The 26,604-nt window shown below is 42.2% G+C and overlaps 1 protein-coding gene across 2 annotated transcripts in view; it reads left to right on the top strand.

Annotated features, from left to right (window-relative positions):
- Positions 1-26,604, top strand: part of LOC125487298 (elongation factor 1-gamma-like) — a 42,450-nt gene that overhangs the window by 5,314 nt on the left and 10,532 nt on the right. Inside the window, exons 3-5 of one of the 2 annotated variants that reach the window (XM_048618291.1) lie at positions 2,100-2,163; positions 16,578-16,720; positions 22,939-23,082. In XM_048618291.1, the coding sequence (XP_048474248.1) occupies positions 2,100-2,163; positions 16,578-16,720; positions 22,939-23,082 (351 nt within the window). Of the gene's footprint in view, positions 1-2,099; positions 2,164-14,280; positions 14,300-16,577; positions 16,721-22,938; positions 23,083-26,604 lie in introns of those variants that run through there. The other variant, XM_048618292.1, reaches the window with a different exon arrangement.

The raw sequence follows: 26,604 nt of genomic DNA on the forward strand, positions 1-26,604 counted from the left end.
TACTTGTTTTCATCAGTTGTGGCAAAGAATACAAGAGCAAGGATGTAATGTTGGAGTTGTGCAGAGCATTGGTCAGGCCATAGCTGGAATCTATTGTGCATGGTTCTGGTCACCTCACTACAAGAAGGATGTAGTAGCATTAGTTGAGTTAGAGGATGTTGCTTGAAATTGAGCTATAATGAGACTAGATAGGCTTGAATTTTTTTCTTTAAAGCAGAGAAGACTGAGGAGAGATATGAGAGACATGTATGAGATTGAGGGGTATGGTCAGAGTGAATAAAGAGCAGTTGCTCCCCTTGATTGAGGGATCCATCATAAGAGGGCATAGTTTTAGGCTAAAGGGCAGCAAATTCAGGGAATTTTGGAGGGGGGGGTGCTGCAGAAGGGGTGGTGGGAAAAACATTTTCATGCAGTGGGTGGTGGGAATCTGGAATGTACAGCCAGGGAAGGTAGTGGAGGCTGGAAACATTACAGCCTTTTTAAAAAGATATTTGGATGGTACTTCAAATATTGTGATGCTCAAGGACATGGGACAAGTGCAGGAAATTGGAATCCGTGCATTTTAGTGGTATTTATGTCAGTGCAGATTCAATGGACTGAAGGGTTTTTTCTGCACTGTGAATTTAATCTGTCTGCGTTTGAGGCAGGTGGAATTTGAATAAACTCAAATTCCCACCTCTGTTAATTTTGAGGTGTCTGTCATGGCTCAGTTTTAGCACTTCCATATTTTGAATCTGAAGGTTCAAGTCCTTTTGGGACCTTGATTGCAAAATTTAGGTTCACACTCGCTGCTTTACCGAGGATGTGCTGAATTGTTGGAAAGTGCTGTTGTTCAGATTGAAACACAAGACTGAGGGTCTTTCTGCCATCCCTCACCCAGACATTGTGGTTTCTACTCCACTTTTTTATTCTATGGACATAACTCCTTAAGGAGGATGACATTGAGTAAATGTAGATTCCTGGATAAATGACGATAATAATATTGATTGTGCCTGAATTAAATTGTCATGTTCCTGTGCTTGTTTCCCCAGTAACTGAGTGGAAAAAGATATTTTTTCCCCACCCCTGTCTGCTTTCCACAAGGACCACCATTCATTCCACAACCACCCTCCCCACCAACTTCTCTACCACACCCCGGTACCTTTCCCTGCAACTGCAAGAGGTGCAACACCTGCCCGTACACCTCCCCTCTCCCCTCTGTCCAAGGCCCCAAAATATCATTCCAGATCTGGCAGAGATTCACCTGCACTTCATCCAACCTGATCTATTGTATCCATTGCTCCCAATGTGGTTCCCTCTGTTGGGGAGACCAAATGCAGACTCAGGGACTGGTTCGCAGGGTATCTGCAGTCCCCAACCAACCCGACCTTCCTTCCTGTTGTCATCCATCTTTAATTCCCCCCGCCCCGGCAGCATGTTCATTCTTGGCCGCCTGCATTGTCGGTGAGGCCAAATGTAAACTGGAGGAACAACACCTGATTTTGCCTTGGGAGCTTTCTAGCCCAAAGGCCTCAATATTGACTTCTCCAGCTTCAAAATCCCTCAACCCCCAGCCTTATCCCATGTCTGGTCTGGCCCTCCCCCTCCTCGCCTCCCTGACCTGACCAAACCTGCCCATCTTCCCACTTGCCCATCTGCTCCACCTCTCCCACTGACCAATCACACTAACCCCTACCTGCTTCCACCTATCACCAACCCACCTACCCTATCTCCAGCCCCAGCTCCCTCCTGTATTTACTTCTGGGCTGGGCTGTCCTCCCCTGCCCTGACAAAGGGTTTTGGCCCTAAACGTTGACTTTCCTGCTCCTTGGATGCTGTCTGACCCACTGTACTTTTCCAGCTTCATGTCTGTTAACTCTGGCTACCGGCATTTGCAGTCCTTACTGTTTCCAGATGTCTGTATGAGCTGGAAGAGTGATTCCATCAGCCAGCCTTTGGATAGTAGTCCTGACATCTGCTGGCAGGAGTAGGTAGTGAACCAGTGAAAGCCCTTAATATCTTTGCTAATCAATCAAATTTTGTGGGAGCTTGTATTCTCTTGATATCAAGAGGCACTTTTTTTATAGTGGCTATCATTAAACTTTCCTGAATCTGTTTAGGTCCCTGTATTGGTGGCAGACAGTGGCTTTTGTGTGCAAGAAAGTAATGCAGTTGCGTATTATGGTAAGTTTAATTGTCCTTCTTGTTTGTGTTCTTTCTATCTCCCCTTCTTCCTTCTGATTTCCAACTGCTCCACTTACATTGAGCCAAGAGTGTAGAACAACTAGTCCATGCTTTTTTTCCTGATAGAACTATTTATTTGCTGTTACGCATGTTCATTTTTTCTCCTTTTAAAGGCATCCTGGTAATTCACCTCACTGACTCTTTTTATAGTGGTTTCTGCTGGGTTTAATTGGATTTGAGTTATGAGGGTGCATGCAGAAAAGTGAGGTTCTGACAAATGTCAAATCAGCTGTGATCTTATTGTTGAGCAGACTCCGTGGATGTCGCTGGCCTTGAAGATGTAGCTGAGCTGCGTCCTTGAACTACTTTCAGCATGCCTTTCTATTTTGTGACATCCTCATAGTCACAAATGTACAGCACAGAAACAGACACCCTTTGGTCCAACTCCTCCATGCTGGCCAGATATCTTAAACTAATCTAGTCGCATTTGGCACATATCCCTCTAAACATTTCCTATTCATATGCTCATCCAGATGCCTTTTAAATGCTGTAATTGTACCAGCCTCCTCCACCCCCTCCGGCAGCTCATTCCATACACTCACTACCCTCTGTGGAAAAAGTTGCACCTTGGGTCCCTTTTAAATTTTTCCCCTCTCATCTTAAACTTGTGCTGTCCAGTCTTGGACTCCTACCCTGGGATAAAGACCCTGGCTATTCACGATTTTGTACACCTGTACAAGATCAGTTCTCAGCCTCTGATACTCCAGGGAAAATAGCCCGGCCTATTCAGCCCTTTCCTATGGCTCAAACCCTCCAAATCCCAGCAACATCCTTGTTAAACTTGAAAGCATGCAGGAAAGATGTAGTAAATCTCTTCTATAGCAGGGAGACCAGAACTGAATGCAGTATTCCAAAAGTGGCCTAACCAATATCAGTACAACCACAACATGACATCCTGACTCCTATACTGAATACACTGACCAATAAAGGCAAGTGTATGAAACTCTGCATTCATCACCCTGTCTACCTGCGACTCTACCTTCAAGGAACTACAAACCTGCACCCCAAGGTCGTCTTGTTTGACAACACTCCCCAGGCCCCTCTTTTCCTTTCAAGACAATGAGTCTGCCTCAATTACTTCCTGTGGTATTGCAGTTCACATTCTTACCACTTGAATGAAATAAATGATGATTTCCCTGCTGGACTCTTGGCTAATTTGTATTAATAATCTTGTTTGAATTCTCATGTGGAAACATTTCATGCCTATCTCTTCAGCCCATTCATAAATTAAAAGATGTCCCATTGGGTTATCTCCCTGGGCCTTTATCCTCTTGAGGAAAAAGTCCCCCCTACCTATAATTTCTTGGTTCTAATAACATCTTTGTAATTTTTTTTCCTTTCACTAGTGCTTTCTTTTCTAATAGCGTAGAGATTGATCATTGAACAAAGATCCATACAGTCTGACCAGAATCCTACAAAAGTTTGATTATAACTTCACCACCACTTTGGAATTCTACACCTAGAAATAAATACAGCTCTTGGGTTTTAATTCCTTACTTAATGCATTGCTTTCAATTTGTTCACTTGTATCCCTTGTTCCCTTTGTTCTTCCTGTCTCCTTTCAGATGCCATGCCTGACGAAGGCATTGGCAACCATGAGTTTTCTGAAGCATAATTGTGGACCAATGTACAGAATGGGTTTGCTAATGCCTTCTGCTGGCTGACTAACCAGGAGACTTCCTTGCTGTTACTGAATGGAAGGCAGTGTTTTGGAAGCATTTGTAGTCTGCACGTGACCTGTTTGGCCACATTGTGAATACACTTTCCGTTGCCATGAATTCCATGTGCCAGGCTTGTACCTGGAGCTTCTAACGTGGGTAATGATGTTGCCCATGTCACCACAAAACAACCTCTGCTCTCATAATCTACTAAATTTTTTTTGTTACTAGTCTGTGAAAGTGGCACTTATGTTTTTCTTGCCAGCCTTGCATTTATCTGTCTCTAAAATTTATTTGGCATTTAATGCCCAGTCTGCAAGTTTTCTGTACTTCGTTATATTATGAGTTATACTTGTACTTCATGCATAGCTGTACCTGTCAAATTGACTTCAAATTTTGATAATTAAGGTGTTTGCCCTGCTTGGATTCTTTAGGATTTCCTGTCTATATCTCTTTTACAGACTCTGTACCTTCTCTTATTTTCCTACCATTTCTGTATCATCAAATATTGTACCATACACTTGGCCCCTGGGGTTTATGGTACAGTGGTAGTGTCCCTCCTTCTGGGACAGGAGGTCCAGGTTCAAGTCCCACCTGCCCTGAAGTGTTGTAATCTATCTGTACAAGATGATCCTACATTCCCCAAATCACTTACATCAATTATCAATAGTTGAAGTCCCATAACTGGTCCCTGTAGTATACTGCTTGTCTCACCCCACCAACTTGAAGTTGATCAATTTATGCCCATCCTCAACTCCCCAGTAACCAGCAAAACCTCTGTCTATTGTAGTATGTTATTCTCTCCACTATTTACTTTTTTGTTTTGGTAACCTTTTGTGGCACCTTGTCTACTGCTTTTTAAAAACGCAAGCACGGTACACCCACCGGTTCTCCTTTATCTACATTGCTTGCTCACCTCTAATATATTAGTTGAATGTGATTTTTTTTTTTTTTTTTTTTTTTTTTTCCTTTCACAAACCCATGATGACTCTGATTGCATTAAAGTTTAAGTGCTGTTACCTCCTTTAGTAGATTCCAGCATTTTCCCTAAAATGGCTGTTGGGCTAACCAGTCTATAGTTTCCTATATTTCCCTCCTTTTCTTGACTAGATGAGTTAATCACTATTTTCCAATCAATTTTCTGAATCTAGGGAGATTTTTGAAAATTTTAAAAACTAATACATCTACTATCTCTGCAGCCAGAGTCATGCAGCACGGAAACAGACCCTTTGGTCCAACCAGTCCATGCCGAACATAATCCCAAACTAAACTAGTCCCGCTTGCATGTTCCTGGCCCTATCCCTCCAAACCTTTCCTATTCATGTACCTATCCAAATATCTTTTAAATATTATTGTGCCCACGTTCACTACTTCCTCAGGAAGTTTGTTCCACATGTGAACCCTCCTGTGTCTTTTTTAAAGAAAGCCCTTATGTCTTTTTTTAAATCTCTCCTCTCTCCATAAAAGTGTGTTCCCTGGTGTTGAAATCCCCATCCTAGAGGAAAAACAACTACCATTAACCTGGTCTATACCCCTCATGATTTTATAAATTTTATCATTCTATCAGGTCACTTTGCAACCTCCTACACTCCTGTGAATAAAGGCCCAGACTATCCAGCTTTTCTTTATAACTCAAACCTTCCATACCTGGTAACATCCTGGTAAATCTCCTCTGAACCCTCTCTAGCTTAATATCCTTTTTATAACTGGGCACCCAGAATTGGACACCATATTCCAGAGGAGGCCTCACCAATATTCTGTGCAATCTTAACATGACTTCCCAGCTCCTATACTCGAAGGACTGAGCAATGAAGGCAAGTGTGCCAAATGCCTTTTTAACCACATTGTCTATATGTGACACAAAGTTGAAGAATTAGGCACCTGAGCCCCTAGTTCCCTCTGTTCTGCAACATTACCTAAGTCACTACCATTAATTGTATAAGTCCTACCCCTGTCTGTACCAAAATGCAATATGTTGCATTTATCCAAATAGAACTCCATCACTTTTTAGCCCATTGGCTTCAACATTTTAGGCTGAAGACCATTAGGATTTGTCAGATTTTAGTTCTAATATTTCAGTGAGCAGCTAATATTTTGAGTCCTGTTAAATGTAATGTTTTAATTTCTTTGCTCCTGGTTTGCTGCCATTTATTTCTGGGATGTTACTTTTATAGCATACAGTGAAGACAAATGTGTTTAATATCTGCCATTACCCCACTTTCAATTATTAATTCCTGCTTTCCCAGTGTTTATTAAAACTTGTCAAAATATGACTACTTGCTATGTGCCATGGACTCCTGGGTTGACTGGTCTGTTCCCAGGTTTGTGGCTTCCCTCCTGCTTAGTGCCAGAACGTTGGGTACCTGTTGGCCCCTTGTCACTGGTAATCTGTGTGAGCACCACCTTTTCTTGGTATTGTCAGTTTTCTCCCTTTTTTCTATTCCAACAGTAATATTTAGAAATTCACCCTGTGGATGAATTCAGTAATTCAATGGTTTCTATTTTGAGTTGATTTGACCGTATTTTTGTGACCATTTCCTACTTCAGTATTTTTCTTGTCTGTAGGGGCGCTCTTGTCTTTGAATTAAGCTTAAGTCCAGAGATCCTCCTTGAGACCCAGTTCTGAAGAAACAGCACTGGACTCAACATTAACTTTGATTTCTTTTCACAGATGCTGCCAGATTTGAGTTTCTTCAGTAATTTGTTTTATTTTTAAATCTTCAGCATTCACAGTTCTTTGATTTTAGTGTTCACTCTGTTTAATTTGATTTTGTAATTTTACTTTGCCTTGCTGATTTTTTTTTTTACGCCTTAAGTGGTTTTTTTTTTGTCCTCCTTTTTTAAATTGAAATGATTTTTTTCTTCATTTCAGCTCCCTTTTTTGTTCATTGTTCACTCTCAATTAGCTTGCTTGCTTTGTTTTGTTTTAGTGGAATTGAGCTTGATTTGATTATCTTTTTTAAAAGATGTCCTACTGTCTTTATCATTTTAAAGTTTCTTTCAATCCTATTTGCAACTTGCTTCATTTGCTTGCTCATATGCTGTCCCCCCCCCCCCGTATAGCCTCTTGGTCTTCGTATTTAGTTTTTACGCCACCTTTATCTGATTAAGTCCATAATACTTAGGAGCAGAAGTAGACCATTCAGCCCATCAAGTCTGCTCTGCCATGCAACAAAATTATGGCTGATCTTGTAACCTTCAGCTTCACTTTCCTACCTTATTTATTCTTCCTCCCATAATCTTTTGATTCCTTAAAGCAAAAAAAGGACTGCATGTTCACAATCTGAAGCAGCATCTGTAAAGAGAAGCACGGTTAACATTTCTGTTCCAGTCACAGGCTTCCAGAACTTCCTCAGTTCTGAGGAAGGGTCACCTGACCTGAAATGTTAACTTTTTTTTCCTCTTCACGGATGCTGCCAGACCTGCTGAGCTTTTCCAGCAACTTCTGGTTTTGTAACATCCTTCGTAGAGAAAATCTTTTCTGAATCCTCTCCAATTTAATAATATCCTTCCTACAGGTTGACCAGAACTATTCTGAAGGAGATAGTGGAGGCATTAGTGATGATCTTCCAGGAATCACTGGAGTCAGGGAGGATCCCAGAGGAATGGAAAATTGCTAATGTAAACCCCACGCTGCCTCCCTGTTTTCAAAGGGAGTGAGGCAAAAGACAGCAAGCCGATCAGCCTGACCTTGGTCGTTGGACTCCATAACCTTACCATTGTGAAGGATGAGACTTCAGCATATCTGGAAGTACATGGTAAAATAGGGCAAAGGCAGCATGGTTTCATCAAGGGGAGGTCATTGCCTGACAAATCTGTTAGAATTCTTTGAGGGGGTAACAAGCAGGTTAGACCAAGGAGAGCCAATGGATGTTATCTACTTGGACTCCCAGAATGCCTTTGCCTTTGATAAGGTGCTGAACAGGAGGCTGCTGAGTAAGATAGGGGCCCATGGTATTAGAGGCAAGGTACTAACCTGGACAGAAGATTGGATGCCTGGCAGAAACAGAGTGTGGGGGTAAAAGGGTCCTTCTCAAGAAGGCAGCTGGTGACTAGTGGTGTTCCGCAAAGATTAGTGTTGGGACTGCATCTTTTTTAACTTTATACATTTAATGATCTAGATGAAGGAACTGAGGGCATTCTGGCTATGTTTGCAGATGATACAAAAAATAGGTGGAGGGACAGGTAGTATTGAGTGGGTGGAGAGACTGCAGAAGGATTTAGACAGGTTAGGAGAATGGCTAAAGACGTAGCCAGTGGAGTACAATGTGGGAAAGTGAGAGGTCGTGCACTTTGGTAGGAAGAATAGAGACGTGGACTATTTTCTAAATGGAGAAAATTCAGAAGTCTGAAGTGCAAAGGGACTTGAGTCCTAATCCAGGATTCTCTTCAGGTAAACTTGCAGGTTGAGTCAGTAGTTAGGAAGGAACACGCAATATTGGCATTTATTTCGAGAGGACTAGAATATAAAAGCAGGGATATACTTTTGAGGCTCTGATCAGACTACATTGAGTATTGTGAGCAATTTTGGGCTCCATACCTCAAGAAGGATGTACAGGCCCTGGAGCAGGTCCAGAGAAGGTTCACGAGAATGATCCCAGGAATGAAAGGATTAACATATGAGAAATGTTTGAAGACTCTGGGTCTATACACATCGGAGTTTAGAAGGATATGAGGGGAATCTAATTAAAACTTACCGAATACTAAATGGCCTGGACAGAGTGGACATTGAGAGGACCTTTCCATCAGCAGGAGAGACGAGGATCTGAGGGCACAGCCTTAGAGTAAAGTGAAGACCCTTGAGAACAGAGATGAGGAGAAACTTCTTCAGCCAGAGAATGGTGAATTCCATAGATTCATTACCACAGAAGGCTGTGGAGGCCAGGTCATTCTCTATATTTAAGATAGACGTTCTTGATTGTCAAGTGAATCAAAGGTTAGGGGGAGAATGAGGTTGAGAAACTTATCAGCCGTGATAGAATGGCACAACAGACTCAATGGGCCGAATGGCCTAATTTCTGCTTCTACGTCTTATTGTCTTGTGCATGGTTATCCAAAAGTGGCCTCCTTATCGTCCTGTACAACCTCAACATGACATCCTAACTCCTATACTCAATGGTCTGAGCAATGAAGGCATGTTAAAGGTTAAAGGCTAAATGCTGCCTTAACCACCCTGTCTATCTGTGATGCATCTTTCAAAGAATTATGTACCTGAACCTCTAGTCTTGTGCTTTTTAGATTTACTAAAATGCAATGCCTTGCATTTAATCAAATTAAACTCCAGTTGCCATTCCTCAGCCAATTGGCCCAATTGATCTTCTGGACATCCTGATGTTCCTTAACCTTCTGAGGAAGTAGAGGCATTAGTGTGCTTCATTGACTTAGTGTCAATGTGGATGGGCAAGGATGGATTGGTGATATTTTACTCCTAGGAACCCGAAGCTCTTGACACCTCCACCTCAGTGCTGTTTATACAGACAAGCACGTGTCCTCCACTCCACTTCCTGAAGCCGATGACCAGCTGCTTCATTTTGCTGACAATGAGGGAGAGATTTATTGTCTGGCACCATGCCCCTAACCTGTCTATCTCATTCTTGTACTATCTTGTTTGTTTCAGACCTGACCTCCTACAGTGGAAGAAGGCAGTTGGGAGATTGGGCTTTTGGCATTTTTGTTTTTGGATATTTTTAATTACTTCATTTTGGTTTGTGTAAAATTCCATAATCTCTGGGACGTGATGCAAGTACAGGAATTGTGATCCTCATTCACTTTTGGGTTTAGTTATTTGGTGGGAACATAGAGAATGACTGACTGACTGCTCCTTGTCATTGCTGAGCTGCACTTTCCTAATCCACCTGTTCAGAAATGTTATTACACACCACAGGAGCAGAAACCTAGGCTGCCTGGCTTAGGTAGGGATCTACCACTGCACAACATGTAACCTAACCTTCAGTTATTTCAGTTTTCAGTTGGTAATGGTGCAGTTTACCTAACAGAGGGCAGCATTCTCTTAATTAAGGCCTGCCTTAATACTACATACTGCTACAAGCTTCTTAACAAATACAGAAGGGGTGTAGGCTGTGGAAATGACATTGCTGTTTTCTGAGCCCTGACTAATTCTCAAACATGACCTATCCTCGGTTAATAAGCCTGTAAACAGCATCTTTTTACTCACTTGTGAGGTGTACAGTTTCTCCGGCAGGGCAAGCATTTTCTCGTTCCTAATTACCCTTGAGTGTGATGTCGAGTTGCAACCTTGAACTGCCCAGCCTGTTTGGAAGGAGGTACGCCTATAGTGCTATTCAGGAGGGAGTTTCAGGATTTGACCTAGTGACAGTGAAGGAATGGAGAAACATTTCCAAGTCAAGATTGTGTGGAGCTTGAAGGGAACTTTAAGGGGGTGATGTTCCCATCTGTCTGCTGCCTGTTGCTCTTCTAGGTGTTGAGATCATAGGTTTTGACTGTACTGTCAAAGGAGCCTTTAAGTTGTTGCAGTTCATCTTGTAGATGGTACACACTTGCTGCCATTATGGGTTAGTGATGAAGAGAATGAATGGCCATTTGTTTCAGACCTGACCTCCTACAGTGGAAGAAGGCAGCTGGGAGATGTACTGCCATCAACTTCAACAATCAAGTACCCTGCTTTGTCCTAAATAGTGTTGAAGTTGTGTTGAGCAATATGAAGTTGTTCCAACATCACCATGCCCCACCCCAACATCTTGCAGATGGTAGCTAGGCATTGGAGAGATGGGGGTTGATGGTCCAACGGTATGCTGCAGGGATTGGTTATTGGTCCTTTGTCATTTATATCGACAATTTGGATGAGCATATAGGAGGGATATTTAGGAAATCTGTGGATGACACTAAATTGCTAGTATATTTGGTCTGTGAAGAGGTTATGTAAGAATACAACAGGACCTTGGTCAGATGGGCCAAAAAGTAGCAGATTAAGTTTAATTAAAGTGCAAGATGTTGCATTTTGGTAGGGCAAACCAGGGCAGGACTTGGCACAGTTAATGGTAGGGCCTTAGCCCCTTGTTGAACAGAGGGATCTAGGGGTGCAGGTTCATAGTTCCCTGAAAGTGGCATTGCAGATAGACAGGGTGGTGAAGAATGCATTGGGCATGATTGTGTTCATTGCTCAGAATATTTGAGTATAGGAGTTGGGAAGTCCAGTTATGCAGTGCAGAACATTGAGGCTGCTTTTGGAATAGTGCAGTTCTGTTCACCCTACTATAGGAAAGATGTTCTTAAACTAGAAAGTGTACAGAAAAGATTTACCAGGATGTTGCCAGGACTAGAGGATTTGAGATATAAGGAGAGGTTGGATAGGCTGAGGCTCTTTTTCCCCTGGCGTGTCAGAGGCTGAGGGATGACTTTATGGAGGTTTATAAAATTGGAGCATGGATAGGGTGAATAGCTAAGGTCTCTAAGGGTTGGGGAGTCCAAAACCAGACGGCATAGGTTTAAGGTGAGAGGGGAAGGTTTTAAAGGGACTTGGCGGGGGGGGGGGGGGGGGCAACTTTTTCCATGCAGAAAGTGGTCCATGTATGGAATAAGCTGCCAGAGGAAGTAGTAGGGTGGATACAATTAAACACTTGAAATGTTTGGATGGGTACATGAATAAGAGAGATTTAGAGGGATATGCCAAAAACAGGCAAATGGGACTGCTTTTAGTTTGGGCTATCTGGTCAGTATGGATGAGTTGGACCAAAGGGCCTGTTTCCATGCTGTATGACTGTTTAGAAATTCTACAAAAGTAGACACCGTATTTGTATAGCTAGTCTTTGTTTGTTTGTTAATGGTAACCCCTGGTTTGGTATTGGGGGATTGATTTTTTTTTTAATGCCATTGCATGATCAGAAGAAATGATTAGATTCTTTTGGTGATGATCATTCTTGGCATTTATGTGGCATGGCTGTTACTTGCCTGTTGTCAGCCCAAACCTGGATGTTGACCAATTTTGCTGCGTTTAGTCTCTCACTGCTTCAGCACCTGAGGGGTTCTTGAATGGTCCTGAATATTATGCAGTTATTGGCAAATATCCCCACTTCAGCCCTGTTGTGATAGAGGGAAGGATATTGAAGCAGCTGAAGGTGGGTGGGCCTAGGATACATATCCGAAGAATGTATTGATATCCAATAATTAACCTTCAGCCACAACCATCTTGCTTCATTTTCTGGTTGGAGTTGAACCTAGTGCAATCAGGATCCAAAGACTCTGCAATATCATGTGCCTTAAGCTGTTTCTCAATTTCCCATTGAGTGCATTGAAAAAGCTGAAGCCTGATATTGTGATGCTATGGATCTCTGGAGGGGACTGCAGATGGATGCAAATGCTTCCGCCTTGTCTTTTGCACCAATGTGCTGGGTTCTCCTATCATTGCCAATGGGGATCTTTGTGAAGCTTCCTCTTACAGTGAGCTGTTTGTCCACCACCATTCACAACAGGATGTGGTGAGATTGTAGATTTTAGGTCTGATCTGTTGGTATGAGACCTGTAAGTTTTATGCTGTTTGACTTGCAAGTAATCCTGAAGTGGTTTCACCAGAGTGACACCTCATTTTTGATCTATTGTTGCTCCTGGCATGCTCCCCTTTTTACTCTTTGAAGCAGGGCTGATCTTGTGGCTTCATAGTAATGGCAGAGTGGGAGATTATGCTACACAGTGAGGCTAGTCTGGGAATATGGGTCTAATCAACTTTCTTAAGTGAGGGGACCCTATCACTTTTCAGAAGGTGTTTTTGTTTGTTTAGCAGATGTGGGCTTCACTGGCTGGGTCAGTATTTGTTGCCTGTCCCCAATTGGCCTTGAGTGGAGGGGGTTGATCAAGTTCTGCCTTGAACTGCTGCAGTCCATTGGGCATAGGGAGTTCCAGGATTTTTAATTCATCCGCAGTGATATATCAATATATTTTCAAGTCCAGATGGGTGGCTTGGAGGGGATTTAGCGCTTTGGTGTTTCTACATACCTGCTGCCCTTGACTTTCCAGGTGGTAGATATCATTGGTTTGGAAAATGCTGTACTAAGCAGCCTTGGTAAACTTCTGCAGTGTATCTTGTGGATGGTACATACTGCTGCTGCTACAGTGTATTGATGGGGAAGTGATTTTTTTTTTTTTTTTTTTTTTTTTTTTTTTTGTTTGCTTTTGGATGGGGTGCCAGTCAAGTGAGCTGCTTTCCTCCTGGATGGTGTTAACTTTGCTGTTGTGATGGCGCTGCATTCATCCAGGCAAGACGGCATTATTCCATCACACTTAAGATATGTGCCTTGTAGATGGTGGACAGGCTTTGGAGAGTCTGAGTTACTTGCTTCAGGATTCCTAGCCTCTGACCTGCTCTTGCAGTTACAGTATTTATGGCTGGTGCAGTTCAATTTCTAGTCAGTGGTATTTTAATCTCACCTTTGGCTCTGGCTCTATAAAAGTGTCTCCAGGTCTCTCGTACGTTTAGAATGTGACTGCTGCTGGTCCCAATAGATTGACTTGCCCAACCTCTGAACGAAGCACTGGCTTGCTTGAGGGCAGGGTGGAAGGAGGAAATAAAGGATGGGCCTGGTTAACATGTACACTTGTGAACTGGATTTTTTTTTGTGGGGGAAGCTTTTTGTTTTGTTATAGCTGACTCCAGGAGCAGGAGAAGTACTCTAGCTGGTGATGTAGAAGGCATGCAACCCAGAGAGTGTCGTTCCACCAGTTGTAGTCTTACGTGATTCCTGCCAGGGTGGAGCTGCAGACGGCCCGTCTTTGCAGAGGAAGCTTGTGTGTGTGATTTAGGACATCCTGTTTATAATGCAAGTGCTGTGTGCGTTGGTTCCTGAGCACTCCTCCCAATCTGCCAGGGGGTGAGGCAGGGAGACCTCCCAGTGGCTAGTGTGAACGTGCTGCTGGTCTGGTGGGAAGAGAATAGAACAATGAAGTCAACTCAGAAACAAACCCTACCCACAAATAATAAATTCATGTTTTGCATATTAATGCTGGTGGTGCAGGCCTTCTCCCTGTATAATTCTCCTTGTTCCAGTAAATCAACTGTCTGTCACAGGGTCTCACACTTTCTTCCGAATTGAAAAGTTAGGGGTTTGAGCGTTACTCCGGGAGTTCTATATAAATGAGGAAGTTGATACTCCAGTACATCAGAGTGTGGTGCGGTGTCTGATGTACCATTCTCGGGTGCGATGTTAAACCACACCACCCTTCCACTTCCTTTTGTCATGCGATCTTTTACACAATCTTTAAACAGGAGCTGGGAAGTTACTTTTGTACAGGAAATCTCTATTTGTACTTTAACAGTGATCAAGTAATTATTATATTTGAGCTTGGGAGCTTGATGTGTGCAAATTGGCAGCTTCCTGTATTGCAACAGAGCTGTGAAGTATCCTGTGGCTGAGAAAGGTGCTGCAGAAATGCAAGTCTTTAAATGAGTGAGTCCAAACTTGAGAAAGGGGGGAAAAAAATGCACTTTATTTTGTTTTCAGAGAAATTCATTTTTTTAGTGAGGATCCAGCTAGAATTTGGGAGGAAGTGCCATGTGTTCTAATGGGAGAGTTGGTTCTGTTTTACATGCAGTATTAAACTCCTGATGCTCCAAATGTATGCCTTCCCAAATCCACTAGCCCGACACCTTACCAGAGGGAACGCCACCTAATGAACAGGGTTAGTTGCTCTCCTCGGGGCTACGTTGTGTGACTGCCAAAAACATTGGAGTTTAGAACCGTAAGTAGCTGATATACAGCTGTTGGCAGCTACTTCTAGGCTTCTGTGGCAGAATTTCAACAGATGTTGTGCTCTCAGATCTGTTTATCGAGGATAAAGACTTGCTACCTTAAGTAACATGAGGTGCAAGATTTGATCAAAAAGGCTGACTTCAGAAGCTTTTTTGAACTGCAGGAATGTGAGGGAATTCCCACTGTTTTAATGGCTAAAGAATCCACTGCTATTTTGTTCCTGAAGTAGTTTACTGGGATCTGTTTTACTTTCCTTCAACGCCAATTGACATTAAATCTCGCAGACTCTTACCTACAAAATCTCCACTTTCTACACACTTGGCCTGAACTACTTGATTGCTTGAATTAGATTCTCTGTCCAGTCTGAGCCTTCCCTTGTGATTTCTCCTGGAGAAAAGGTGCTCTTTTAACATGGGCAATGCATCCGTAATGATCAGTGTACAAATTAACAAGCTTCAACAGTGTAACCCTGATTTTAGCTGTGACCTTGATAGACTAATCCATCCTTGCTCTGCAGGAGTGACTTCTTTTTTTTCATTCAGCATTTTGGGTTAAGAGTAGCATTTCATTTGAAGATTTCTTTTCTTTTTTCCCTATAGGTTTCTGAATGCCCCCAAAAATCTTTTATTTTTTAAGTTCAATCTCTTGCAATGTAGTGTCAACTTTGCATACAACAACCTCCAATTTTAAACTAGTGCAATTTAAGAACTGATAATACTAAAAACACCTTACCAAAGATTTTGAATGTTCATCTGGTTTTGCCACTAAACAATTTGAGGATAAAGTCACTAAATTTGCAGATGATACTAGGCTGGTGAAAAGTGAATTGTGAGGATGACACTGAGCAACTTCAGAGGGACATTGACAAGTTGGCCAAATGGACAGACACCTACCATGTGAATCTCAATGCAGAGATATGAGTTAATGCATTTTAGCAGATGAAACGCAGACCATTCCGGCTCAATGGTACAGCCAATAGGGAGTACAGGAGTGGAGAGACCCCAAGGATCAAGTGTATAACTCTCTGAAGAGAAGGCAAGTTGAAACAGTTAAAGCTTGTAGGATCTTTGCGTTTATAACTAGAGGCAGAAATCGTAAAAGCAAGGAAGTGAGGTTACACCTCTACAGATATTGGTTGGACCCTTGTGGAGTATTGTATTCAGTTCTGGGCATCCTAAGGAAGGATGTCCAAGCTATGGAGTGAATGCAAAGGAGAATTACTAGAATGATAACAGAAATAAAGAATTTTTAGACACAACAAAAGATGAGTGAAATTAGGCTTGCTGTCCTTGGAGCAGAGAAGATGAAGTGGTGACCTTGTTGAGATGTTCATAATTTTGAACAAATATGAATAATTTTGACAGGGTGTAGAAGGATATTCTGCTTCCACTAGTTGGTATGTGTGTAACAAGGTCACAATTTCAAGACTGTCAGCAAGGAGTGAGATGAGGAGAAACTTCTTTCCTTGGCAGAGGTGAATTCCATTGAGGGTTTCAAAACAGCTGGATATATATTTGAAAGTGATTAAGGCAGGTGAAGGGGACTAGCTGTGTAGCACTCTTGGGATGCTGTACAGACATGGGTTTAATGGCTTCCTTTACTGTGAACATCTTTTTCTAACTTTAGTTTCTCCAGTATCTTCATAGCTATGCCTAGGCAGTAATCTCCAGATTTCTTTTAAAGCGTTCCCTTTTCTCTCTCTTCTCCTCTTCCTTCCCCTATCCCACCCTGAAAAGTACTTTTGTCCGTGCCTTTGCAGTGCTCTCCTGAATGGTGTGGCGTTTTTTTCTTTTAAATCCTCTTGTCCAGTTATCTCCAGATGCTTTGAGTAGCTTACTACATTCAGGCTTCAGATAAATGCAAGTTAATTTTAGTTTGTATAAACAGTTTTCATAGTGATGGTCTGCATGTGATTCCAAACTGTTTAGGGAAATGAATGTTGTTGCAGTACCTGACTTTTTTTTTCTCCTTCCAGTTAGCAGTGGTATGCTGCGAGGTACTTCTATTCAAGAAGCTGCCCTCATCCAGCAGTGGATTAACTTTGCTGAAAGTGAACTTATCCCTCCAACTGCAACCTGGCTCTTCCCAATTTCAAGTACCAGGAAATTCAACAAGCAGGTAAATTTCCTAATTGAGGAAATGGCTTTAAATATCTGTACTGATTTGATCAAATTCATCTGCTTGCAATTTAGTAAACCATCATAGCCTATTCTTGTGCTTTCCAATGCTGCCAATTAAATGCAGGATATTGACACCAATCCAAAGGTCAGAGGTTAGGAATTCTGTAGCAAGAAACTTGACTTCTGATTCCCTAAAGCCTATCCATCATCTAAGTCACAAGTCAGGAGTGTGATAGAATACTCTCTGCTTGCCTGGGTGAATGCAGCTCCATAAACACAAGTTCAACACCGTCCAAGGCATTGGCTCATTATTCACCCTCTTCACCTACAATGCACAGTAGCAATAGTGGACGCCATCTACAAGATGCCCTGCAAGACTCATGCAAGGATGCTTAGATGGCATCTTTCAAACCCACGATTGCTTTCATCTAGAAGGACAAGGGCAGCAAATACATGGGATCTGCATAATGTGCAAGTTCCCCTCCTAAGCCATTCACCACCATGACTTGGAAATATTACCCTTCCTTCAGTGTCTCTTGGTCAGAATCCTAGCACTCCTCCCTAATTGCATTGTGGGTCTACATTAACAACACAATAATTCAAGAAGGCAGCTCTCTACCATCTTTTATGGGTAAGCTGGGATGAGCAATAAATAGTGACCCACAGAGTGTAGCTTATTCCCTGACAAAATTACAAAAGCAAAAAATCTGCTTCCATGGTATACCCCACAGTTGCTCAGTGGAATCTGGACTCTATTATTATCCTCTTATCTGTGTGCGTGCATACATCTGTTCATCTGTCCTAGGCAGTTGGCACTGTTGGGACTCCAGAAGGCTTTTGGTGCTTTGCTCCCTCATCTGTAGTTGGCATTTGGCAGGGGAAGTAACATGAAATGCACTGACCTCCTACCAAGTCCTATCCTTCGCCATCAGCCTTTAGCTGAGCTCAAGGAGACGTTAAGTTTTCAAAGAGATCTTAGTTTTAACCTGCTGATGTAACTTGGTATACCTGAAATATCTACATCCATCTATATTGAGTGGACCTGCTGTACTCCATGTTTCTCTTATTTTGGATTTACTTGGGGCTGTGTTTTGTACTGATTTTATGTACCTTCCACCCCTTGTACTAATTTGATTTGGATGAGTTCCTAGAATATCTCTCGCACTCGGTCTGTCATGGCTTGTCGTCGTCTTTTTTTTTTTTCCTGAACCCCTTTCCCTCTCTGCTTTCTTCCCCACCCACCAAAAAAAAACAAAATAAAATGTTGGGTGCTGAATGCTTCTGGGATTTACTCCTACTAAAAATTGCCTTTGAAATGCTGACTCCTAAGTGGCAGCCCACCCTTCCTGCTGACTGTGGGAATATGAAGCTGCCCATTAATTTAATGTTCAAGGGACAGCTCTGACCTTCAGTGAGCTTCAAACAGTTGTTTAAATGACTCCTCTTGCACTGCAACAGGAAATGTAATTCTTTCAAGTTGAACTTGTCATGAAACTGTCTCCTTCCCTTCAACCACTGAGTTTTTGATTACTTTTTTTAAGAAAGCAGACTGGTATATACATAGTGATGTTCATGACTGTTAAATGGTTTTTCAAATAATGAAGTACGTTTTGTAATCGCTAATGTAGGCTTATATCTTTAAGACCAGGGGTGGGCCATTCAGCCCATCCATCCTGGTTTGTCATTCTGCGAGATCATGGCTGACCTTATTTTGGTCTTCACTCCATTTTGCTACTTGTCCCCTAAGTCTTCACTTGTTTGCAGATTGCAAATCTGTTTAACTCAACCTTGAATATATTCAATGACCCAATGTGCACTGCTCCCTTGGAAGAGAATTTCACAGACTATAGACCCTTGAAAGAAATGCTTTACCATCTTATTTTGAAACCATTCTAGGTTTTTTCTTAGCACCTACTCCACCAAGCACCCTCTGAATTTTGATCTTTCAAAAAGATTACCTGTCATTCTCTTAAACTTCAAGCTCCTCATCATAGGAGTCATCAAGCAAAACTTCACTGCACAGTTCCAATGCACACTTATCCATCCTTGAGTAAGGCCAAATAGTACTCTGGATGGGGTTCACCCCAGGTCCTGTACAGCTGTGGCATGGCATACCTACTTTAATACTCCAATCTCAATTAAGGCTAGTGTTCTGTTTGCCTTCAATCTTTACCTGTTGTACCTGCATGCTGACTTCACTTTACAAAGTCACCCAGCTACTGGTATTCTGCAGGTTACATTTTTTCCGGTTTATCCTGCCACTGCCACTGCCACCATCCCCCCCGCGCCCCCCCCCCGCCCTACCTCCACCAAACCAACATTACAGAATTTTCCAAACTCTTGCCTGTTCAATTAACCTATCTTGGATCAATGACAGTATGCTGGAAGAAGGCAGAGTGGGGATAAAGTGGTCCTTCTCAGAATGGCAGTCAGTGACTACTAGAGTTCCACAGGGGTCAGTGCTGCTACTATAACACTTCACTTCATACATCATGGATGAAGAATGTGAGGGCATTGTTGCTAAGTTTGCAGATGAGGTGGAGGGACGGGTAATGTTGAGGAAGTGGGGAGGCTGCAGAAGAACTTGGGCAGGCCAGGAGAATGGACAAAAGTAGCAGATAAAATATGATGTGGGAAAGTGTGAGGGAAGACTTAGAGGTATAAACTATTTTCTAAATAGGCAAAGGCTTTCGAAATTTGAAGCACAAAAGGATTTGAGTCCTATTCCAGACTCCATTAAGGTTATCGTGCATGTTTAGTTGGCTCTTGGAAGGCAGGTGCAATATTCACATTCATTTCAAGAGGTCTAGAAATCAAGTGCAGGGATGTACTGCAGAGGCTGTATCTGACTCTGGTCAGACTGCATTTGGAACATTGCGAGCAGTTTGTGCCTTGCATTTAAAGAAGCATGTGCTGGTGTTGGAGGCAGTCCAGAGGAGGTTTACAAGAATAATCCCAAGAATGACGGGCTTGTCATGAGGGCTGGTTGAGGACTCTTGGTCTATATTTGGCGTTTAGAAGGATGTGGGATGATCTGATATGGAATTTACAGAATACTGAAGCCTGGGTACAGCAGATGTGGAGAAGGTGTTTCCACTTGGAGGCTTGGGCCCTCATCTCTCCTACAAGTGAAGGGTTGACCCTTTTAACACTGAGATGAGGAGGAATTTCTCCAGCCAGAGACTGCTTAATCTGTGGAATTCATTGCCACAGATGGCTGTGGAGGCTAAGTCAGTGTATTTAAGACAGATGGATGCCTTCTTGATAAGGAGATGAAAGTTTGTGGGGAGAAGGCAGGAGAATGGGGTTGAGAGGCAAATCAGCCATGATCAATTGGCAAAGCAGATTTGATGGGCTCAATGGCCCAAATGTGCTCCTATATCTTATCTTATGACCAAATGATCTATAACATTAATTTGAGGGATAATATTGCCCAGGCCAGAAAGGATAGCTCCTTCCAGCTGTTCTTTGAAAATAGTGCCTGCAATCCTTCGCATTATCTTGAGCAGGCTGATTCTTATACTTTTGTTTAAAGTCTCCTTTTTGAAAGCTGGCACCTTCAACAGTGCCACACTCCTCGAGTATGCCATTTAGTTTATTCGCTTTTTTTTGGAGGTGAAATCTGCCATATTCCCTATTCAGCCATATGGGACTTGAGCCTATAGCATTCAGTTATAAATATGGGAGTACTTCTGGCTGTGCCACAATAGGGGTGATTTAGTAATTCATCTCACTTTTGCTTCAGTCTTGCTGCTGACAGCTAGTTTTTCCTCCTCCTCCTTTAATTCTTGTGGAACAGTTCCACAGTGAGCCATGATGTAGAACTGAGCCAAATACTGAATCATCTGACAGATACAGATGGATCAGTCAGCCTTATGCACATTGGTACAGAATTAGTGAACGCAGTTGGTGACTTGCTTGATGAGCTCGTAAGTTTGTTTGCAGATGTTTGTCACCATACTAGATAGCATCATCATCAATGCGCCTCTGAAGTGTTGGTGTTTAGTCCTGCTTGTTGTTTCTTTTTTGTCTTGGTTTTCTGGAGTGGGTGGCATTGCTTCCTAGTGGTTGGTATATGGGGTCCAGCTCTACATGTTTAAGGGATTTCCAGTCTGAGTGCCAGGCCTCCAGGAATTCTTGTGCATGCCTTGTGGTTGGCTCATCCTACGATAGCTACATTGTCCTAGTCAAAGTGGTGGCCCTCTGTCCATGTGTATTGAAACGAGTGATAGTTGGTAATGTTCCTTGGAAGCTAGTTAGTGTTGGTGAATCCTGGTGGCTAGTTCCCTTCTGGTTTGCCCTATGTACTGTTTTTGGCAGTCTTTGCATGGTATCTTGTAAATAACATTGGTTCTGTTAGTTGTGGTTGTCAGATTATTTGTTCTCATCAGTACCTGTTGTAGTGTGGCTGATGGTTTGTGGGCTATCATGATTCTGAGGAGTGACCAGTGTATAAGATTATGAAGGGCATTGTCAGGGTGAATAGAAAGCAGCTAACACCATTAGTCAAAAGCTCACCAACAAGGAGGCATTTTAAAGTGATAGGCAGAATGTTTAGGGGGGCTTTGAGGGGAAAAATTGTATCCACCAGAGTGCATTTGAGGATCTGGAATGTACTACCTGGGTGGGTAGTTGAGACAGGTAGCCTCCACTCACTTTTTTTTCTTTTCAATTTTAAAAAAAAAAAAAAAAAACACAACTTTATGAATTCTTGAAGTGTTGTATGATTCAAAGCTGTGGGGTTGGTTTGGGAAAGTGGGACTAGTGTAGTTAGGTTTGGCAGCACTGACAAGTTGGGCTGAAGGTCCTCTCCTATGCTATGATTCAATGGAAAGCATGTTGAAGCTCATTATAACTCCCCAGTTTCTACCCTAATTAAATGCTGTAATAGCACTAAACCTCAGTCACTGCTCTAATGCATTTGAAATTCGCGGAAAATGGTGCTTCTGACCATGCTACCGTTTGCTACAAGCTCTATTTGCATTCAAGTAATTAGTTGAGTTAAATACAACAGAATTGTTTGGATAGCCTTAAGACTTGCATGTGAATCCAGATGCACAGCAGGCCAGATTGGGCAAGGATGGTAGATTGTCTTTTCTAAAAGACATTAGTGTACCAGGTGAACTTTTTATGACCATCTGTTTTCATTGATGATCTAGCTTCCATTACAGAAGAGATGCATCCTCCAAAAATCCTGCAGACCCTCCAGTAGGACAGGTGTACTAATGTTAATGACCGTCTCGGATCAAGACTCCAGTATTGAGGCATTCATCAGACATTAGTACCTCTTGTGTTGTACATGAAGCCTATGCATCATGCAAGCACAGTTACATCCAGGGTGACAGTCTCTCAAGCACTTGTAAGTTTCAAACAGTACTATTGTGGAAATGTAACAAACATACAGTGCATTGTTACCTTTTTAAATCTAAAACAGTCACTGTTCAAAACTTAGCCATAAAGCAAAGCAAGCAGTTGTCAGCTGTTCCATGATTTATAGGAAGCCTTGGTTTTTAAAAACGCTACCAGCATTTTGACACAATAAATGAACTTTTCACCAATTCTTTGAAACTTATCCCTCCAAGCAACTTTACATTTTGTCTTTGTATGAATGTTTTTTGGGATTTCCCCTTTTTAAAGACAACCTCAAAACTGGTAAAGGTCTTTATGCTGAATACCTGTTTTTCTTCTAAATACATACAATACAGACTTGGCAGAATCATACTGTTTGATTTGTTGGCCTGGCCTCAGCAGGATTATACTAAAATGTTTTGAGAGAGTGGTTACCTTTTCCATTGTGTGATGCCCACGATTGGACACCATATTCCGTTAAGGCCACACCAGAGACTTAAATGTTCTTCATGTCTTCCTTGCTTTTTCTTTGCCTCTGCATAATTTTTGTATTCTATTTGATTGAGGAAAAACAATCTGCCATGCCATCCTCAATAATACGTGAGCAAATAGCCGCTACCCTAGTTCCTGGTCTCTCACTCATTAGAATTACATCCGTATTTTCTTACCTCCTGTGGCTCTTCCTATTAATTTTTAACTTTGTCACACTCCTCTGCAAGAAATTAAATTAAGTCTGACTACACATTTTATCAGCCTGTCACTGGTCTCTTGGAGTCTACCATTACCTTCTCTGCAATTCAGAAACAGAGATTGTATCCTGGACACACAAGCCTGAGTAATATACTGACATGTAATCTTATTCTACAGGTAGTCGAGCGTGCTAAAGCTGACATAAGGAAGGTATTGCTCTTGCTGAATGATCATCTCCATGCCAGGACATACCTGGTTGGTGAGCACATCACTCTAGCTGATATCACACTGGTGTGTGCAATGTTGGGACTTTATAAACAAGTAAGGAATAATTTGCTATCTACTAACATGACCTTAGATTCCCTCCTGTCAACTGTTTTCTAGTTGAATCCATTGAAGTATGTAGGAGACCCTCAACAAGGACATCTTTCATGTGTTGCACAATGTTAGTGAGGAAATATGCATTTGTTAATTCAGTTATACTTAATTTCTCTTCTCTGGTTATTCAGGATATTTTGAGCTAACTGAACTGAAAACAGGGTTTCTCTAAACTTCTTTTGTTTAAACCTCTCTACTAGTGTATATGTTAACTTAACACCACTTTGTCCCATTTAGCACAGTGATATTGCCAGATCTGTTCGCAGTGTGCAATGAGAGTGGGCATCCATGAGGCAATGCGGGCCAACAACAGCAGCAGAATTGAACCTCACCAGAATCTGCAACCTTGTGGCTTGGCATATTCCCCCCCCCACTCAACCGTTACCATCAAGCCAGCGGATCAACCGTCTTCAATGAAGAGTGCAGGCATACCTTTTGGGGTGGTGGGGTGGGTAATGTCAATCTGATGAAGCTGCCAAACAGGACTACTTGCATGCCAACAGCATAAGCAGCAAACAATAGACAGAGCTAAATGATCCCACAACCAACGGATCAGATCTAAGCTCTGCAGTCCTGCCACCACAGTCGTGAATGGTGATGGATAATTAAACAACTCGCTGGAGGAGGAGGCTTCACAAATATCCATGTCCTCCATGATGGAAGAGCCCAGTACCTCGGTGCCAAAGATGAAGCTGAAACAGTCTTCAGCCAGAAGTGCCAAGTGGATGATCCATCTCTACCTCCTCCAGTGGTCTCCAGCATCACAGAAGTCTTCAGCCAATTAGATTCACTCTGACTTCAAACGGTTGAAGGCTTTGGATACACCAACGTCTTCGGGCTCAGACAACATTCCAGCAATAGTACTGAAGACTTGTGCTCCAGAATTTGCTCAGCAATAACCTGCTTAGTGATGCCCAGTTTGGGTTCCACCAGGGCCACTTGGCTCCTGACCTCATTACAGCTTTGGTTTAAATATGGAGAAAAAAGCTGAATTCCAGCGCTGAGGGACTGTGACAGCCCTTGACATCAAGGCTCCTTTCGACAGTGTGGCATCAAGGATCCCTAGCAAAACTGGAATCAGTGGGTATTGGGGGCAAAATCACCACTTGTTGGCACCATTCTTGGCACATACAAAGGATGGTTGTGCTTGTTGGAGGTCAGTCATCGTTTTGCTCCAGGGCATCCCTTTGGGAGCTCAAGGCTGTGTCCTAGGCCCAATCATCTTCAGCTGCTTCATTAATAACCTTCCCTCTGTCATAAAGTCAGAAGTGTGGATGTTCACTAACATTCAGCACCATTGGTGACTCCTTTAAATGAATTTTAAAAAGGGGGAAAAAGTGCTGACTGGACAATGAGTGATCTCTTTTGCTGTATTGAGATGACTCGGTTCACCAACCGTGGTGGAAACCAACTTTTGGCAATGACAGGAAAAGTCTAGCAGAAGCACTTTTTTTACCCAAGTCCAAGATGATTGCTGGGCTGCAGACCTGACTACCTTTTTTTTTTTTTTAATTACCAAAATATTCCAGCTCATAGTGGTAAAAGTGGACGGGTGGGGTGTCATTTTTCAGAGCTGTACTGTAGGTCTGGAGCCAAGTTAGAATGTTGTAAAATCATTCAGATTCTTTGGAGATGCCATATCAGTGTTTGCTGTCCAACTCCATCTTGATTGCAAATTATGGCTGACATTTTCCCAACTACTTTAACTTGAACCCTTAATCCCGGTGTTGAGTGCTTTTTGCTGAAGGTGGACAAAGACTTTGGCAGTGCTGTACTGTCCTGTCCTTGAATGTTGTCATTTTAATAACTCTTCTTCAATCAACCACTTTCCAGTCCTCTTCTTGTGCTAGTTATGCAGGACTCCGATGTAGTATTGTGGACTCTCCACTCTAGTGTCTCTACTGTTGAGCCGTGGACTGTATTCATTACATTTGCAGGTGACTATCAATGACTAGTTGGTCTTACATTTTCTACCCTGATTAAACATCCAGAACAGCCTGCTCTTGGAATAGTTAGGAGTGCCTGATTGCTCCCGTTGCTTCTTTTGAGACATTCCAATTCCTCCTTTGAAATTAACCATCAAATCTTGTCCATGCACAAGTGTCTTTCGCACCTCCATACTAAGCTTGATTTTGAAACCCTGTGAAAGTGCACTGGAACATCCAGGAATACTGCCCCGAAATGCATTAACTCCTCTATTTAGACATGTTGAGGATATTCTGGGAATGCAGACTTGAATCTCCCACCAGGCCAAGTGCAAAGCCCCTTGGTGTTTAACATATACAGAAACTCATAGGTACAGATGGGGTCTTCTGTATTTGGTACTGGTGTACCAAAGTTATGCCTAAATCCTTGTTGCATTGAACTTGGCAAACGGAATCATTTGAGGCACCAAAGTCAACTTTTTACTTCACCTTTTTTAATCCAGACTTTTTGTTTTTTTCGCTGTTTCAGATCCCCAGTTGATTCTTAAAGCAATGGGCCATCAAATATCTCTGCAGAAGATGATACAAAAATTATTTTCCTCATTTAACCTAGAAAGAAAACTCCTAGACTATTCCCAATGTTAAGTAGTTTAAATGTGCATTCACGTGTTTGTGAGCTAGCGCTTGACCAAACACTCCACTGTATAACTTAATGAAACTACTATTTTCCCCCACTGGTCTGACACGTTGAATATTTCTTGATGTTGAGCTCCATTGTAAGCTTTTCTTTTCAAGCTGGCCCTAGAGTTTTGAATATTGATCTATTCGATTTACCTGACTTTTGTCAGAATTGTTGCCTACAGGCTTGTGTGAAATCTGTAGTCTTGTGGAGAAGTGGTGTGTACTTTGTCTTCTGTTCACTTGTCAAAGTGGTATAAGTAAAGTAGTGTAATGTGCTGGGAAACTGCTTGCAGTGAGTTCTTGGCTTTGGCCCTGGCTGTGGATCGGTACTGTAATAAGGCTTGTTATGTAGTGTTTGAAAATTTATTGCTAGAGGAAATGGGAAGAATTACAGAGCAGACCATTTAGAACTACAGCGGTAATGAGCCAGAGGATGTGGGCAAGGTTCTAAAATAAATATTGTCAGAGCTCACTCAAGAGGAACAATGAGTTTAGAAATCAGGGAAGATTGTGATTTATACTTAGCCTCCTCTGTCCATTCTAATTACTGTGATTTGGCAGGAAATAAGTCTCCAGGGCTAGATGGAATATATTCCAGAAGAAGAGAAAATGGCAGGGGAGCTCGCAATTTTCAATTCTTCCCTGGCTACAGGAGGCATGCTAGAGGACAGCTAATGCATTACCAGTATTTAGAAAGGGAGTAAAGAATAAACCAGGAACCTATAAGCCATTCAGTCTAACTTCAGTGGTGGGAAAACTGTTGGAAGCAATTCTTCGAGACAGAATTAATCTGCACTAGGAGAGGCCAGCATTAATAGAGAACTGTCAATGTGGTTTTAAGGGGAAGTCATCTCTGAAT

Source organism: Rhincodon typus, chromosome 39 (assembly GCF_021869965.1).
Source record: "Rhincodon typus isolate 14 chromosome 39, sRhiTyp1.1, whole genome shotgun sequence".
NCBI lineage: Eukaryota > Metazoa > Chordata > Chondrichthyes > Orectolobiformes > Rhincodontidae > Rhincodon > Rhincodon typus.